The 16683-nt window shown below is 38.0% G+C and overlaps 1 protein-coding gene across 2 annotated transcripts in view; it reads left to right on the top strand.

The window, feature by feature from the left end:
* The window catches only part of prkg1b (protein kinase cGMP-dependent 1b), a 175240-nt gene that overhangs the window by 47912 nt on the left and 110645 nt on the right, over positions 1–16683 (top strand). For both annotated transcript variants that reach the window (XM_056245936.1, XM_056245935.1), the window contains exon 3: positions 13655–13768. In XM_056245936.1, the coding sequence (XP_056101911.1) occupies positions 13655–13768 (114 nt within the window). The remainder of the gene's footprint in view (positions 1–13654; positions 13769–16683) is intronic.

Genomic DNA, 16683 nt, shown 5'->3' with positions numbered 1-16683 from the left:
AATGCTCAACTTCTCTATTGAAACCCATTTTTGACACAACGGGACCAAATAGAATGGAATGTGAAATAGTCACTTTTAATGATAAGTTAATTGTGGCAGCTGTAATCTCAGTTATTTAATTAATTAATTGTTCAGCCCTGCCAGATTTGAAACCCAATGTAATTGGACAGCTATGAGACCATGGCGCTAACCGTAAGCAGCATGACACCGCGGCAGCTTTTTTCCAGAGGCTGAGCTGGTTTAATTCACTGCCATGTTTGCCAGTCTGCAGATGACACATGTGATTTAGGGCTGCCGGCTGTCTGAAGGGCTGGGATCAGCTGGATAGCATCCAGGAGTTGGATAAACCCCATTGGTGGATGTCAGCTCTACACCTGGCATCAACCACAGCTACAGGTCATCGCTGGACCAGAACCAAACCACTGAGTCCAGCTGGAGCCCCTGCTGACAGGCTCAAATTTGTGTGTTCTTGCCTGAGATAATGAGCCAATACATTGGATAGATCTTCAGGTCATAGCCATTAGCCAAGCCAAGGGGTGTTAGCAAGATCTAGCTTTGGTTTAAGCTTTTTAGACAATATTCAAACTGATGTTTTCTCTGCCATAATGTTGCATTATTTTAGCCTACTTGATAACAACAATGGCAAGATAACCAATTTTAGAGTTTCAAGTGGAAAATAAATCTTTATAGAGGCAGTGACTGTACTGTGGTCATTGAATGTCAATTGGTCATCCAGAAAAAAACTCACACTGGGTATTGATGCCTGTGTGACATTAAAACGAGATATTGTGTGAGGGACGTCATGTAGGATGAGCTCAGTCTTGCAAAAATTGACCCTTAGTTCACATCCACATTCTAATCTAATTTAATACTGGCCGAGATATGAGATAGAGAAGAGGATATTAGATTTGGAATTGAGAATATCATTGATGGGAAAGGTATGTGTTTTAATTAAGGAATCTAGCAGATGTGATCTAGTAGATAGGGGAAAAAAAAACTGTGGTCCGAGGACAGAACCCTGGGGTACTTCTCTGATGAGGAAGCGTATGTAGAATACAATCAAAGAAAGCACAGATTCAAGGAGGATGTTATGTTGTTTCAAATAAGTGCTTTGCCATTACAGAAAAATTAAAAATATGTAAAAAGATGTACTGTAGTTTAATATAACAGATTTTTAAATGAGTTTTATTAGTACTTTTGAGTGTATTTTGATAAAACAAATGCAACTTTGGTGAACAATAAGATTCTTCTTTCAAAAACATTAAACTTTTGACCTTTAACTTTTGAATGTTAGTCAGCAGAGGATCTCAAAAATAACTAACTATAATTATAATAGTTTGATAAAAATGTTTAGTCAGTATTTCATTTTCATATTCATGAATTTTAATCGCAATATATGTTTCATATTCATGAATATATTTAATCGCAAATTTTATATCACGATAATGTGCAAAATGATGAAAAAAAAAAATTTGTTGACATGGGTTTTTCAAGTCATTTTTTTTGTCAGATTAATTTTGATGAATATTTGTCTGAATATTTGAATTTTTAAATATTGTCACGGTGTGTTGCAGAAGAAGGCACAAAGATGATAAATAAGGACTAACACAAAGTTTAATATCAATAATCCAGACAAGTAAGAATCCAACAGGGCAGAGAAGCACGTAAACGTACATAAACAAGATAATTAATCAAACACAGCGGAAACCAAAATGAACTAATAACAGTGACCATGGTAACAAAGGTGTGGTGGTAAAATAAGACAAAGGAAACCAGGAACTAAAGAATTACAAACTAAAAGTCCATTAACAAAAACAAAATGAACATAATTGTGACAAATATAAATTCCAATCTCAACATAAATTGAGTTTATAGGTACTATAAATGAAAACATTCCTGTAAAATCTGTTTCCAAATGGCTGTATTTGAATTTATTTGAGTTCACAGCTTCATTACTTTTCACATCTCCTTTTCTTTTATCAGTTTTAGATCAGCTGAGTCTCAAATCAAACATGAACTGAGAATATAATGTCGTCTTTGTAAAAACGGACAGCCTTCAATGGTGATAAGTACCTTAACAAAACCTGCATGAAATAACTTTTTTTTTTTTTGTCAGAGTGGAGATATATTTGAACATGGATTACTCCAGCTGTGCTGTATCTTTTACATGCTGAAGGACCCAAGTCCTGCCCTAGATGCAAAGCCTTTTTTTATCAACATGGCTTTCGGATGCTCAACTCTTTCACATGTTCATACCTCTTTTTTTTTCTACTGTATGAAATGAGATGTATGTGCAAGGCTACATATGCTGTATATTAAAAAAAAGAATAGTGTGCTGAAAAGAGATGCTGCCCTCTTGTTCTTCTCTCATGTGATATGCTCTTGAGAGGGGAGTGTGTTCAGGGTGAGATGAAACAAACAGGTTTGAATACAGACTGAAAGTACGAGTGGCCGTTCCATCGATCAACACCACTCTTCCTCGAATTCCTCAAACACAGAGGCACTTTAACATGAGAGCGTTGCAATGGGACTCCTACACAAAACCATCAGAGATGCCACAGGTCACTCGGAATGTCTGAAATTATCACGCTTTCCCGGCGAGATGCATGGTCTGCATAAGTGCAAATAGCAATAGATGCTATTTACACTAAGTGGAAAATAGCAACATTTTATTTGTACCAAGTGCAAATAGATATTATTTGAACCTCGGTGTATTGTAGTATAGCTTATTAGAAAACAGTAGGCAATATTAAAGGTGATCTAAGTAACTTTTTTACCTTAACCGAACAGCTTTGGAGTCATTGTAATGTTTATATTACTGATTTCGTGTTGAATGGTGGTCGTCTCGCACCCCCCTGGTGCATGTGAGCCGCAAAACCACCCTTGCAACTTTGGGCCGCCGGCCTCAGTGTTAGGAAGTATCGTGTGATATCAGGTCTCGCGAGGTAACGAATTGCTTTACGGCAAAAAAACAGATCTGATATTATTCTGATAAAATGAGCATCAAACAGAAATAACCCGACGCCGTATACATGCGGTGTTCGAGGTGCACATACAATACAGACTGCCGACAGTTAAACAGGGCGCGCGCAGCTCTTAAAGGGGCCATACCTTATTTCCACTCGTTACAGCGTCCATCCTACTGAACAGGTACCGGTGTACAGGGGGAGGGGATCCGGCCGTGAGTGCGAGCCATCTCTGCGTGAGTGCTATTCACAACAGTACAAGTACTCCACAGCGACTCTAGGGGTCGCTGTTTGACAAAAACGGAATTCCTACTTAGTGCTGCTTTAACAAAATGATTATATTAAATCAGCATCTGTAAGGACTTCATCACATGTTTGAACTACTCCAGTCTGGGAGGTGTTACAGTATAAGGCATTTTATGCTCGTAATATACGAATGAGGAACAGTTTTATTCCCAGAGCCATTGACGCTCTGAATCAAGCCAACAAGCTTTTTATCTACATTAGTTGTGTTGTAATTTAATTTTTTTTTATTTTTATTGTTTGGCAAATTTGATGAAATGCACAGAAAATATTTTAGCAATGAAACAGTGTATAATTGTGCTGTTAATAAAAGCAGAATTTTCAGAAAATCTTACGATCTCTAAAAGTGGTAGTTGGTAGCTGTCAATGGAGTGTGCAGAACTGGCTCAGATTTTATAAAAAAATATCTTCATTTGTGTTCCGAAGACGAACGAAAGTCTCACAGGTTTGGAACAACACAAGGGTGAGTAAATGATGACAGAAGTTTCCTTTTTGGGTGAACTATCTCTTTAAATGTGTGTTTTAGATGTTCTTTCCACTAGTCTAAAATAATGCATGTGCAAAACCTCTTAGTGTAAAGAACATTTTAGTCATCTGAAGAACCTTTTTCTGCAGATATTATAGCATCAGCTTGGAAAATACAGAGCATTATTTTTTGCATGCGCATCTTGTTGTCTCCGGGCCCTAAAGCATACAGTACCACATTTTCCGTCCTAGTAATAGTAGGATATTTCCCTTGGTTGCGGATTCAGTGATAATAGAGCACAAGTCAGCATGACCTGCCCAATAGACTTCAGGCTGATAGTCACAGCTCCCTGATAACAACATCCTCCTTTTGTGCCTGGTCTCATTCCTCATATTGCCTTGCCAAGATAAAGCCATCAGAACATGATGGAAATCGAATACACCTTTACGCTTTAAGAGGAGACTGTAGCGGCAGGACCTTTGGTTTGATGTATTATGTGGTGCTGGTTTCATTGTGGACTCAAAAAGTGTGACTTTGAAATTTGAATGCTTGAGACTTGACATTGACATTCGAGTTGCTGTTACTTTTGACTTGACTCAAACTTGCGTGTCAAAATCTAGTTTGATGTCATATAAAACAGGGTACCATTCTTCCATGTCGGAAATTGAGCTAGCTGGATTTAATTGTTGATGATTTGACACAGTCCTGGATTATTCTGTTCTTAAAAGCTCATCTAAGTTGTTGTAAGCAACATGTCCTTACGTGAGATCCATATTGAATCAGAGGCAATCATATTTTAGTGTTGTTATAAAAACTTTAGAATAGTTACAGTTTACAATGACATTAGTAAAGTATTTCTAGTATCTATTTTCTTATGGCATCATGCAACTATGCAACTGCTTAACTAGAATAAATTAAATTAAATTAATTTAGATTTATTTACAACCCTGACACTGAAAAACTACAACATACAACCTGCTGAATTGCAAGAATAAAAACATAATTAAATTGGAAATAATGCAACAGTTAACATTGTACAACATCACGACTGGTATTTATGAACAACAGCAGAGCTTGATATCTTTCTGACATTACTTGTTATATTATTTAAAGTACATTATGATAAATACTTTTCTTGTTACGTATACGTCTAGCGATGTATGTTTATGCTGAAATATAATAAAACAATGGTTGTATTTTTAAAAACATCTATCGTGTGTTTACATGTAGTGAGTTGACTCACGTGATTTAAAGGGATAGTTCACCCACAAAAATGAAAATTCTGTCAGTAATTACTCACCCTCATGTAGTTCCAACCCCGTAAGACTTTCGTTCATCTTCGGAACACGAATTAAGATATTTTTGATGAAATCTGAGAGCTGGATCACTCCTCCATAGGCTTCTTCAGGGATTAAACTTCCCGGCCTCGAAAAGTTATTAAAGACATCGCTAAAATAGTCCAAGTGACTACAGTGGCTCAATCTTAAGTTTATCAAGCGACGAGAATACTTTTTGTAAAAAAAATAAAAAAAATAACAACTTTATTTCAACTATTCATTTCCTTCTCTGTGGGCCTCGAGTGAGTTCACTAGTGTAACAGCGTAAGCTTCTGTTGTTGTACGTCACACGCATCACGCACATGACCAGCGTCGGCCAATAGTGAGCCTACGTGTGACGTAGCTCTACGCAATTACACTAGTTTAACTGACTAGAGGCCCAAAGAGAAGGAAATGAATAGTTGAAATAAAGTCGTTATTTTTGTTTGTTTTTGCGGACAAAAAGTATTCTCGTCGCTTGATAAACTTAAGATTGAGCCACTGTAGTCACTTGGACTATTTTAACGATGTCTTTAATAACTTTTCGAGGCAGGAAAGTTCAATCCCTGAAGAAGCCTATGGACTAGTATGGAGGAGTGATCCAGCTCTCAGATTTCATCAAAAATATCTTAATTCGTGTTCCGAAGATGAACGAAGGTCTTACGGGGTTGGAACAACATGAGGGTGAGTAAATACTGACAGAATTTTCATTTTTGGGTGAACTAACCCTTTAAGTTTCGTGCTTCAAAGGGAGCATAGTGAGCAGCAATGCTCTCAGATTTTCCCGGTGCATTGTGGGACTTTTTAGGGTGCCCTGGAAGGATTCTTCAATTGAGACAGCCTTTTAAATGTCTGACTCCCTGATCAGTGCCCTGACTACTGAATTAGGGAGCTGATTGAGATGCACTACTGAATTAGGGAGCTGATTGAGACGCACTACTGAATTAGGGAGCTGATTGAGACGCACCAATGGTTATGTTGTCAGGGTTAGTCAGTTTGATTGATTTCTCACACCTGTCCCTCATTAGTTCATGAGTTCATGTGTATTTAATGCCCTCTGTTTCAGTTCCTCATTGTCTGGTGTCGTTTGTGTTAATACACGCTGTTACGTTGCCTTTCCCTTGTTTTGGATTATCGTTATGTGGGACTATACACATGTGTTTAATAAAGTTCACTCTGCATTTTAAGATCCTCTACGTCTAATCATCCGTCCGTGACAATTAGCTGATTTAGAATTTGTCATATTATCCCAGATGTGTATATAAAGGGGTGAAGAACAAGGCCGACTTGTTCATTGGCACACATCTCCTTTGTGTGATATTTATGTTTTATATCTTTTACTCCTGAATCATACCTGAATTTTTTTAATGCATTTTAAACTCAAAGTTATGGTTGCGCAGTTAGCTAAGTGGCATACTGTAAAGTAAACAATGTCATTTTAGCTTGCCAATGCCAACCAGTAGCTTTGACTTGACTATTTCTAAATCAGCTTGTTACAGTCATTAAGCCAATGAATCTGAGTCAGATTGTGAAGTATTTGGTAATCACTTTTTTAGTGAGTGTGGGACCTGATTTTATCCATTGTTGGTTGTTGCATTTTGATAAAATTACTTCATGATCTGTATTTCTAGCCACTACCGTGTTCAGGAAATCCACATGATTCCTTTTATTTATTTATAATATTTACTAAGACTAACAGACCAAAGCCCACAACTTGGCTTGACTCAAACCTGATAGTCAAAGTTCTGAGAATCGACTGATAAAACTTATCTCTTCCAGATGTTCAGTTTTTATCTAAATTGTACATTAAAAAAAAAGTTTAGCATTGTATGCACACATTGAATGAGTTGGCCGGTGTGCATGGTGGGCTTAAAAGTGGATGTTTGTTTCGTGCTGTTAGAGCTCGGGATGACCAGTGGTGATTCAGATCCGTCATTAGACAGACCACAGGTGGCAGGAGAATAGGGCCACTGCAAACTGATTCTGGGCCAGTGTATTTGTAGCCTGTTTGGATTAGCCTTGCTGATAGCATCAGAGCTGCAGACTAGCCTATCAAGTATGATGAAGAAGATAAGCATCTTTTCCCCCGGTGGAGAGGACCCTTACTGTTTGTTTTCAGCTGATTACAATTTGACTCACAACTAGTCTCTTATGCTCACCAAGGCTGCATTTATTTGATCAAGAATGCAAGAAAAACACTATTATTGTGAAATACTATTACAATTTAAAATAACTGTATTCTGTTTGAATATATTTTAAAATGTGATTTATTTAGTCTTCATTGTCAAATGTCCAAATTTTTCAGGATTCTTTGATGAATGTAACAGCATTTTTTATAGAAATCTTTTGTAACATTATAAATGTCTTTATTAGGCCTATGACTTTTGATCAATTTAATGTGTCCTTGCTGAATACAAGTATTTATTTTTTATCTTACTTTTTGAATAGTGTATTGTAGAGTATCACGGTTCCCACAAAAATATATATTTTTCCAGCAAAACATTAAACAGCAAATCATCATATTAGTCTGATTTCTGAAGGATCATGTGACACTGAAGACTGGAGTAATGATACTGAAAATTCAGCTTCACAATTACATAAATAAATACAATTTTTAAATATGTTCAAATGGAAAACTGTTCTTTTAAATTGTAATAATATTTCATACAATTTTTTTTATAATATTTATTTTTAATAAATATATTTTTGATCAAATAAATGTTGCCTAAGAGACTCACAAAAACACCATTGATTTGTTCCAAATAGTAAATATAAGAAGACCCCCCCTCTCTCTTTTTCAAGATGTACCTTTTTGGAGACCCAACCCTTTAAGTGTCACCGCCCTTTTTTTGAATATACATGAAAATGCACATTTCGAACTTAAATGGTTGTAATTCAAGAATGCTTTGGAATATAGACGTAAGATTGGTCTTGTTTTAAAGAAGACATTTGGCAGATTTTTGTAGAAGTGAAATAAATTAAGAAAGTGAAACAGAAAAAAAGTTATAGAAGTTTGAGTTTATGAAAATGTACAATGTAAAAAATTTAATTATTCATATTTTATATAAAATACATATTTTTAAAACCTGGGCGACTGTAAAACGGCAAAAAAATCAAAGCCAAAAATCTGAACAAGTTGTGTTTCAAATTTTAGGTTGATATCTCAAAAAATGAGCTTTCAGTAAGATTTTGTTTGGGCGCAGTACCAAACTTTTTCACTAGGTCACAACCAGACTCCATTACTGCCCATATAAGGGCGCCTCCATTTCCATATGTGTTTTGAGTGAAAGGAACCATTATTTCCACAATTTTCATACAATTTATGAAGTAGACATCCTATTCAGAAGTAATATGAGAAATTTGGCAGATTTTGATATGATTTCAACCTCTAAGAAACATAAAAAGAACACGCATGTGCATTTTAGCTTCCTGCCACATCATATAATTTTTTTCTTTATATAAAAAAAAAAAATTCAGACCTTTTTTTTTTAAATAATTGAATTGATGCTATCTTTTGAACTCTTGGCATGAAAACAAACTGAGGTTTCTACCCTTCTTTCATGATTTTTCATGTTCATCACTATTTCAAAATAAAGGTCTAAGAGTATGAAAATATTATTGTTGCAAATTGATAAATTACGGCTCCTCTGTAATTTATTTTAAAAATATATCACCAAATATGGAAACTAGAGATTGTAAGCTTTCAAATGATATATAGTTTGTCAAGATTAGTTTAGGTTTAGTATGGGATATTACTGTTTTAAAAATGTAAAGGATTTGGGCCCACCGGTGGGCCCGTGACACTTAAGGGGTTAAAAGAAAATACTTTATTTTAAAATAATTTTACATTTTTGTATTCAAAGAATGGTAAATAAATACTGGTAAAATGTACCAACAACAATCACACAATTTTATTATGTACAGTGACAAGTGCTGGCATGTCAAAAAAACACGGTGTTTGATCCGCATTACCTGTCTGATCCAGGAGATATGCATGTTTTTTCCCTTGGCCGATCACATAGCGCTGAAAAGACAGCAGTTTCTCCCTGAAGTCGGGGGGGGGGGGCAAATGCTAATCCATTACACTGCTTCAAAACGGCCGCTTCGAGGATATTGACAGGCAAGTGCATCAGTACCGAAATGAGAAATGATGGGCCTCGCTGGTAGGTAATTCAGCTCTTTGGCGATTTCCAGTGCCTTCAGCTGGATGACAACTACATGGCCTTCAGACACACTTGCCTGTCAGTTTCGCCAAAGCGGACGCTTTTAGAAACGCGGTAAGCTTTTCTTTGACTGTTAGCATTTTTAAGACTGTCTTTTTGGGCTCGTCATCTTCTAACATTACACTCTGACACAGCGTCTTTCTTTACTGCTTAATGAGAGTAGTTTGACTCCGCTGCGTTTATCAGTCCTGGGGGAAACTAAATTTTTGTCTCAGTATTTGGCACAACCTATTGGTGCGGGTGTATTATTGACATGCAAAAGTTTCGACGTCGAATATAAGACGACCCCATTTTTTCAGATGCATTTCCAAGAAAATAACATAATCTTGAATTCGGAACAAAACGGTACATTCATATAAATCCCCACCTCCAATTTTTCTTCCTATATTTTAGGGATGTCCCGATCAGGTTTTTTTTGCCCTCGAGTCCGAGTCATTTGATTTTGAGTATCTACCGATACCGAGTCCCGATCCGATACTTATATAATACATAAAAAAAGAATAAAACAGATCCAGGATCCATATTTTTTATTTAATTCACCTTATTTTAACATTCAACAACTCTGTTAACAAACAGAGCACTTCTGTGAGGTAGCTTGAACAATCAAGTAATAAATAACATAAAATCTTCACTTTTGGACTTTAGTGCAACAGTAAAAAAAAGTCTAATATAAAAACAAATAGCACCTCAACTTAAAATACCCGGCAGGCATGTAAACAAAAAATAAAAATGTTTTAAAAGTGTATAAAAAAAATAATGAGAATATATATACATTAGGGGTGTAACAGTTCACAAAATTTGCGGTTCGATACGATACAGCAAAAAGAAAGAAATGCCAGAGAAATTTCCTATTTACTAAAAGAAAAACTATTTTTAAATAAGTTTGAGTTTTCCTACATCTTGAAACTTTCAGGTTTATAAATGGGGGTAATCTTTGAAGGATGAACAAATAATGTTTTGGTAATCACATTAAAAATAACATTTAAATTATATATAATATTTGAGTTTTGAAGTGCAACATTAAATTCATTCACGGCACATTAAATTCATTCACGGCACAATGTTTCTCCAGGTTTCCACGTCAGCGCTGTTTGATCTAACAGAGATCTACGGTTAATAACGGAGAAATTTGAATGCTTCTCACTAGATCTCGCAGCAATGTTATTTCTTCAGTGGCGAATTCAAAAGTTTTCTTCACTGGATCTCTTAGCACAGTGTCGCTTGATCTCGCGCTGCACAGATGTTGCTGGTCCGAACTGATAAATGGTCCGTTAAGCACAATATAATGAGAAGCGCAGTTTCATTCCGCTTTCATTACGTTTGCCATTTGATGTTGCGCAACGTTGTGGTGGTCGCGCCAGCGCAGATTTTGTCTGCAGGAAAAATGGTCCTAGGAATCGTTCGGTTTGTATGCGTACCGAACCGGAACCCTCGTACTGAAACGGTTCAATAATTACGAATACATGTACCGCGTTACACCCCTAATTTACATATATCCGAGTCCTGATCGGGAGGTAACGTCCGATTCCGATCGAGTCTGAAACCACGTGATCGGGCCCGATTTCCGATCGAGTGATCGGATCGGGACATCCCTACTATATTTCGAGCATCGCGAACTGCGAGTTTGCTGTGCCTGGTGCCTTTCAGTGTTTGGGAAAGTTACTTTGAAAAGTAATGCATTACAATATTGTGTCACTCCCTTAAAAAGTCATTCCTTCATTCCTTAGTTACTTTTTTTAGAAAAAGTAATGTGTTACGTTACTTTTGCGTTACTTTTTTTCACCTGGGCTTTTTTTTTCACCTCACCTCGCTTGTACAGTTAGAGGGTGCAGCTCAAACAAACCTTTCAGCTTTGCTGCCATTCTGGATAACGGAAGAATACGATGCAGGAAAAAAAGTTTAACACTTACTTGACCAATACAATTTTCGTTTTTGCTTAATTTTAACTGAATTATCGAAGGTCAGAAACAAGTACATTGGTCAATAAAGTGAGATTAAATGCATACAAATTTATGTTTTATTTAACATAATATTCTGATTCTATTCATTTTGACGGATATTTAATCTTTTTTTGTGCAAGTAAGATGAGTAAAGGCAAGCTCACATTAGTCTAGAACTACAATAAAATGAACTTGAACTTCAACAACTACTTAACAAAGAGCTTCAAAATGTTGACAGTTGGTTTAAAGTAAATAAATTGTCTATAAATACTAGTAAAACTAACTACATAATATTTTGTTCAAATAAAAAACAACTTAAACTTGATGATTTAAATCTACAGATTAAAATAGAGGGAGAGGAACTACAGAGAGTAAAGACGACTAAATTCTTGGGTGTCTTTATAGATGATCACCTAAACTTTAAACACCATATTGAATACCTTATTAAAAAGCTATCAAAGTATGTTGGTCTGTTCTTTAAGCTTAGATATCTGTTTCCTCGTGCAACATTAATCACTCTTTATAAAACCCTCTTTGAACCTCATTTAAACTACTGCAATATCATATGGTGCAACACTTACTGTACTTACCTAAGAAAGTTAGAAATTTTGCAAAAAAAAATTATTCGTGCCATTTCTTGGGCTGATTTTAATGCTCCAACTTGCTCTATGTTTCTTAGGTATGGTATTTTAAGACTAAGTGAACACAATAAATTTCATAATGCATGTACTATGTACCAGGTGGTCAATGGACTAAATGGTAGGCTGTGTGAACTTGTTCCTATTCGCTATCCCCGGCACACTTTCCTCACTAGAAATAAGCACATTATTATTGGAAAAAAACGGAGATTAAAAAGCACTGGTATGAGTGTGGTGTGCCGGGGACCGCGGATTTGGAACGACCTGGATGAAAACTTAAAAAATTCAAGTTCTTTTCTTTATTTTAAACAAAAGCTCAAGAAACAATTATTGAGTCTGTATTAATTTTCTTGAAGTATGTATTATCTCTTACTTTGTATGTATGTCAGTATTAATTTTATAATCTCATGGTACACTGTGAAGAAAAACTGTACTTGTGAAATGGGATCCCCTATTATTTGTTGTACGAATGTTGTATGAAATATTTTCTATGTATGGTCACACATCTGCGATCGTTTTTTTTTTTTTTTTTTTTTTTTTTTTTTGTTTGCTTTTTACTTTTTTTACTTTGATTGTTATGGCCCCCGAGTATAAGCTTTAGAGCTTCTTTGGGGACCAGTTCACATACTTGATCATCTTCTTTGTTCTTGGCATTAGTATGTATGTGAATAAAGATGTCTCTCTCTCTCTCAATAACCGTCATGTTTACACACAACGCCTCTGCACTTCGATTTGTCTCAACATGGGGACAAGAGAGCTGTCAGTCAACAAGTGCGAAAACAAAGTAACTTGCGTTACTTATTTGAAAAAGTAACTCAGATATTTTGTTGTCAATTTTAAAAGAAATGCGCACTTTACTAGCTACTTGAAAAAGTAATCTGATTACATAACTCAAGTTACCCCCAACACTGGTGCCTTTGCTCTGCTGGCGTGGCTCTGTTCTCTTCTTTGCGTCTTTTTTTGGTTGGTACCGTCTCTGGCCTGTGTTAACGTCCTGTTTAGAGATTCCATAATATTTCCGCACAAATGACATTTTGGGAAATGATTGCAATAAAGCTTGTCTTCAAGTCTGGAATGGAGCAAAAACCATCCGGTTCTGATTTATGGCCAGCCGACCGGTGTATCTCTAATGACACTCTTCCGACCGCAACACTGTCAAAACAACAAAACCTTCATCACCCCCAGCATGCCTTTTATGTGAATAACATCAGATTGTAAATATCGGCATAAACATCTTTGCTTTTACTTGCTACCTTACTTTTGCCAGCATTTAGCCGGAAGCGTTTTCTCAGACCTACTTTATTCTAAGTAGGGCCCTCGGAAGCTTTGGTATAATACGAAAACTGCATGAGGTGACAGATGAGCTCTTCAGCCAAGCCTGTTGTTGAATTTCCCATGAGTTAATGCAGAGGAGTTACGTGTGTCTTACACATTAATCCTGAAATAACAGTCCCAGGCCCTCTCAGTATGGTTTCACTGCATCTCATCTAATAGTTTAGGCATCATATTTAGCTAATCCTCCACTCCTTTATTTTTTTCCACTTTTCACTGGCCTATTTCTCCCAGTGCCCATTACATTAGAGAGCTCGTACCTTTCCCAGTCATTTCACCTCCCCCACTCTCCTCGAAACTTCTGCTCATGTCTGCTGGCCTAATGAAATGAGACTGTTATTGGAATGTATTAGGCCAGGCTCGGTCCAATCCAGGCGACTGGCACGGATGCATTTCCAGACTGTCATGCTTACTTTCATGAACAGAGCATCATCAATGGACTTAAGGATTTGCCTTCTGATTGCTTTCAGATGGCAAGGTGGAGGTGACCAAGGAGGGGATGAAACTCTGCACCATGGGACCGGGGAAAGTGTTCGGAGAGCTCGCCATCCTCTACAACTGCACCAGGACTGCTACGGTACAGAGTGAGTGAGGAGAACAATGCACCTGCACATTTACAGTTCAAGAGTTAATCCATTGAAATGTATTGTACTTTTGGCGCAAAACGACTGTTGAATATGAGCTCATGAGATTGCATTTGTAAATATGCAGACACGCATGCACATGCATGAATGCGCACATGGAAAAACCCTTTCTCTGTATAACCGTGCAAAGAAGAACCACAATCTGGAGTGAGTAACCATGGGAACACATACACTGGGTTGTCATCCTTAACTTAGCAAGAACAGCAACTCTCAGGAGGGAGTAACCATGGAAACCACACACACACACACACACACACACACACACACACACACACACACACACACACACACACACACACACACACACACACACAAGTACACTATATCTACATATATGAAGTAGTTTAAATTCCTTGCATACTTTTTTCTGTCCCCTACCAGCAAAACCAGTAGATAGTCTTGTGATAATAAACAATTCAAATGTTGTTCCCTATTGCTCTATTCGAGTTTGACATGGTCTTGTATTTCTAAAACAATATGACAAGCTGATTTGTATGCATGTCAGCCTGGCGAAATAATTTGCAAGCCTCACTTAATTTAATTATCAAAATGTACAATGGATAATGGCTCCGGTTCTTCCCCTGTTAAACCAAATGCAACAATGTGTTTTATTAGAAAATTGCATATTGTTTGCTGCGTGATAGTACTTCAATCGTTGCTAAATTACTGATCTTTCGTGTGTTTGCATCCTTATTATTGACACTGGTAGAAACTGCTAGCGTGAAATAGTGAGATATATACCAGCAACGGAAAGAGGTGAGTCAGAATCTCAGTGTCTCATCTGCATCTCTTAAGTGCGAATGCTAGGCCATTTCCTCAGATTTGAAGAGAGTCACCAAGATGAGAAACACAACCACAAAGCCATTATTTTGTCATGTTGGAGTACAATCTTCAGCATCTTATTTTTTAGCTTTTCGCCTCTGAGGCAAATGCAAAAATAAGATATCCCCATCTCTCATTCTGTTTGCGCAAACTGTATGAATGAGTGAGTGAATGGGTGAATGTGAGGCAAATGTAAAGCGCTTTGGTGGCCATTGGGTCTGTGAAAGCGCTATATAAATGCAGTCCATTTACCATTTACCATCTTTTGAAGTTTTGCAAGATACCGTATATGATGGGAACCCGGAATGAGCAACAATAATTTAAGAATAGTCTCTCTTTCAATTCATGAGTATGGAATATAATTTATTTTGCCATATGCCACATGATGTCAAATTGGAATGTCTTGAATGTTTTCAAAAGAATTTCCCTCTACATGGCACAGCTGATTGGTTGTTGTTGCATCAGCGTCTAATGAGCTGCGGCTCAACATTCAAATAAATACTGGGGTGTTGCTGGTATTTGTGCACTTTTCAAAACCCTACATCTTCCCTAGCTCCACTTGTATAGATCTGCTACGGGGGTTAATTCATGTATGTTACATGTGCAGCAGCAGCAGCAGCAGCATTTCTTACATGCTCACAGCAATCTCTGCGAATGGTTTGGCAGTAGCAAGTCTCGGTACTTGCTCTACAGCAGCAGCAGCAGCAGCATAGTAGATCTATTCCACCAGGACCAAATACATTAACATTGCCATATCCGTTACCATACCGTTACTCTCCCAAGAGTTGCCGATCCACTTTGTCAGAGAGGGAGGAGGGGCCACCAAAATCACGCAACCACAGAGATCAGCCCTGGCAGGCAGTTGTGAGTGGAACCTGAGAGTGGACCTCGATCGGCAGCTCAGGTTTCCAACAGAGATCACCATAACCAACCTTCGACCAGATATCATTCTCTGGTCTGCCACAACCCGGGCAGTGATTTTGGCAGAGCTCACTGTCCCGTGGGAGGGAGGAATGGAGGCAGCCTTTGAGAGGAAGAAAGATCGGTACCTCAACCTCACAGCCGAATGCAGAGAGGCGGGGTGGTCAGCTGTCAGCTACCCGGTGGAAGTCGGCTGTAGGGGGTTCGTGGGAGCATCCACCCAGCACTTCCTGAAGAGCATGGGAGTCACCGGCCCCAAACTCAGAAAGGCCTTGAAAGACCTGGCCGAGGAGGCCGAGCAGGGAAGCTTTTGGCTTTGGTTAAGAAGGAAGAACCAGGTGTGGGGAAAACAAGGGTCCTAGGGTCAGCTGCAGGGGGCGGCAGGGAGACGTCCCTGCTGTTGCTCCACCACCGTGAGATGTTCCGGGAATAATGGAGCGAAACATCAATGAAGGGTGGCTCCCGGCTGATGACCCTGCAGCTACCCGCAATGGCACCGTCGGAGGTGCGGCAAGCAGAAATGCTTAGCAGGCAGTCACTTGCCTGTGCTACCACCTACAGAAATATGTATACCAGCACATCCTAAATGCAGAGAAAAACAAAGGAGAGAGATCGGGGGAGAAGGAGAGAGGGAAAAAATAATGACACACACACATATATATATATATATATATATACACTCACCGGCCACTTTATTAGGTACCCCATGCTAGTAACGGGTTGGACCCCCTTTTGCCTTCAGAACTGCCTCAATTCTTCGTGGCATAGATTCAACAAGGTGCTGGAAGCATTCCTCAGGGAGTTTGGTCCATATTGACATGATGGCATCACACAGTTGCCGCAGATTTGTCGGCTGCACATCCATGATGCGAATCTCCCATTCCACCACATCCCAAAGATGCTCTATTGGGTTGAGATCTGGTGACTGTGGAGGCCATTTTAGTACAGTGAACTCATTGTCATGTTCAAGAAACCAATTTGAAATGATTAGAGCTTTGTGACATGGTGGAAGTAGCCATCAGAGGATGGGTACATGGTGGCCATAAAGGGATGGACATGGTCAGAAACAATGCTCAGGTAGGCCGTGGCATTTAAACGATGCCCAATTGGCA

Source organism: Rhinichthys klamathensis, unplaced genomic scaffold, assembly GCF_029890125.1.
Source record: "Rhinichthys klamathensis goyatoka isolate OS25496 unplaced genomic scaffold, OSU_Roscu_1.1 h1tg000035l_1, whole genome shotgun sequence".
Lineage (NCBI taxonomy): Eukaryota > Metazoa > Chordata > Actinopteri > Cypriniformes > Leuciscidae > Rhinichthys > Rhinichthys klamathensis.
The sequence above is the reverse complement of the archived record's forward strand: the minus strand, read 5'-3'. Positions and strand labels throughout refer to the sequence as shown.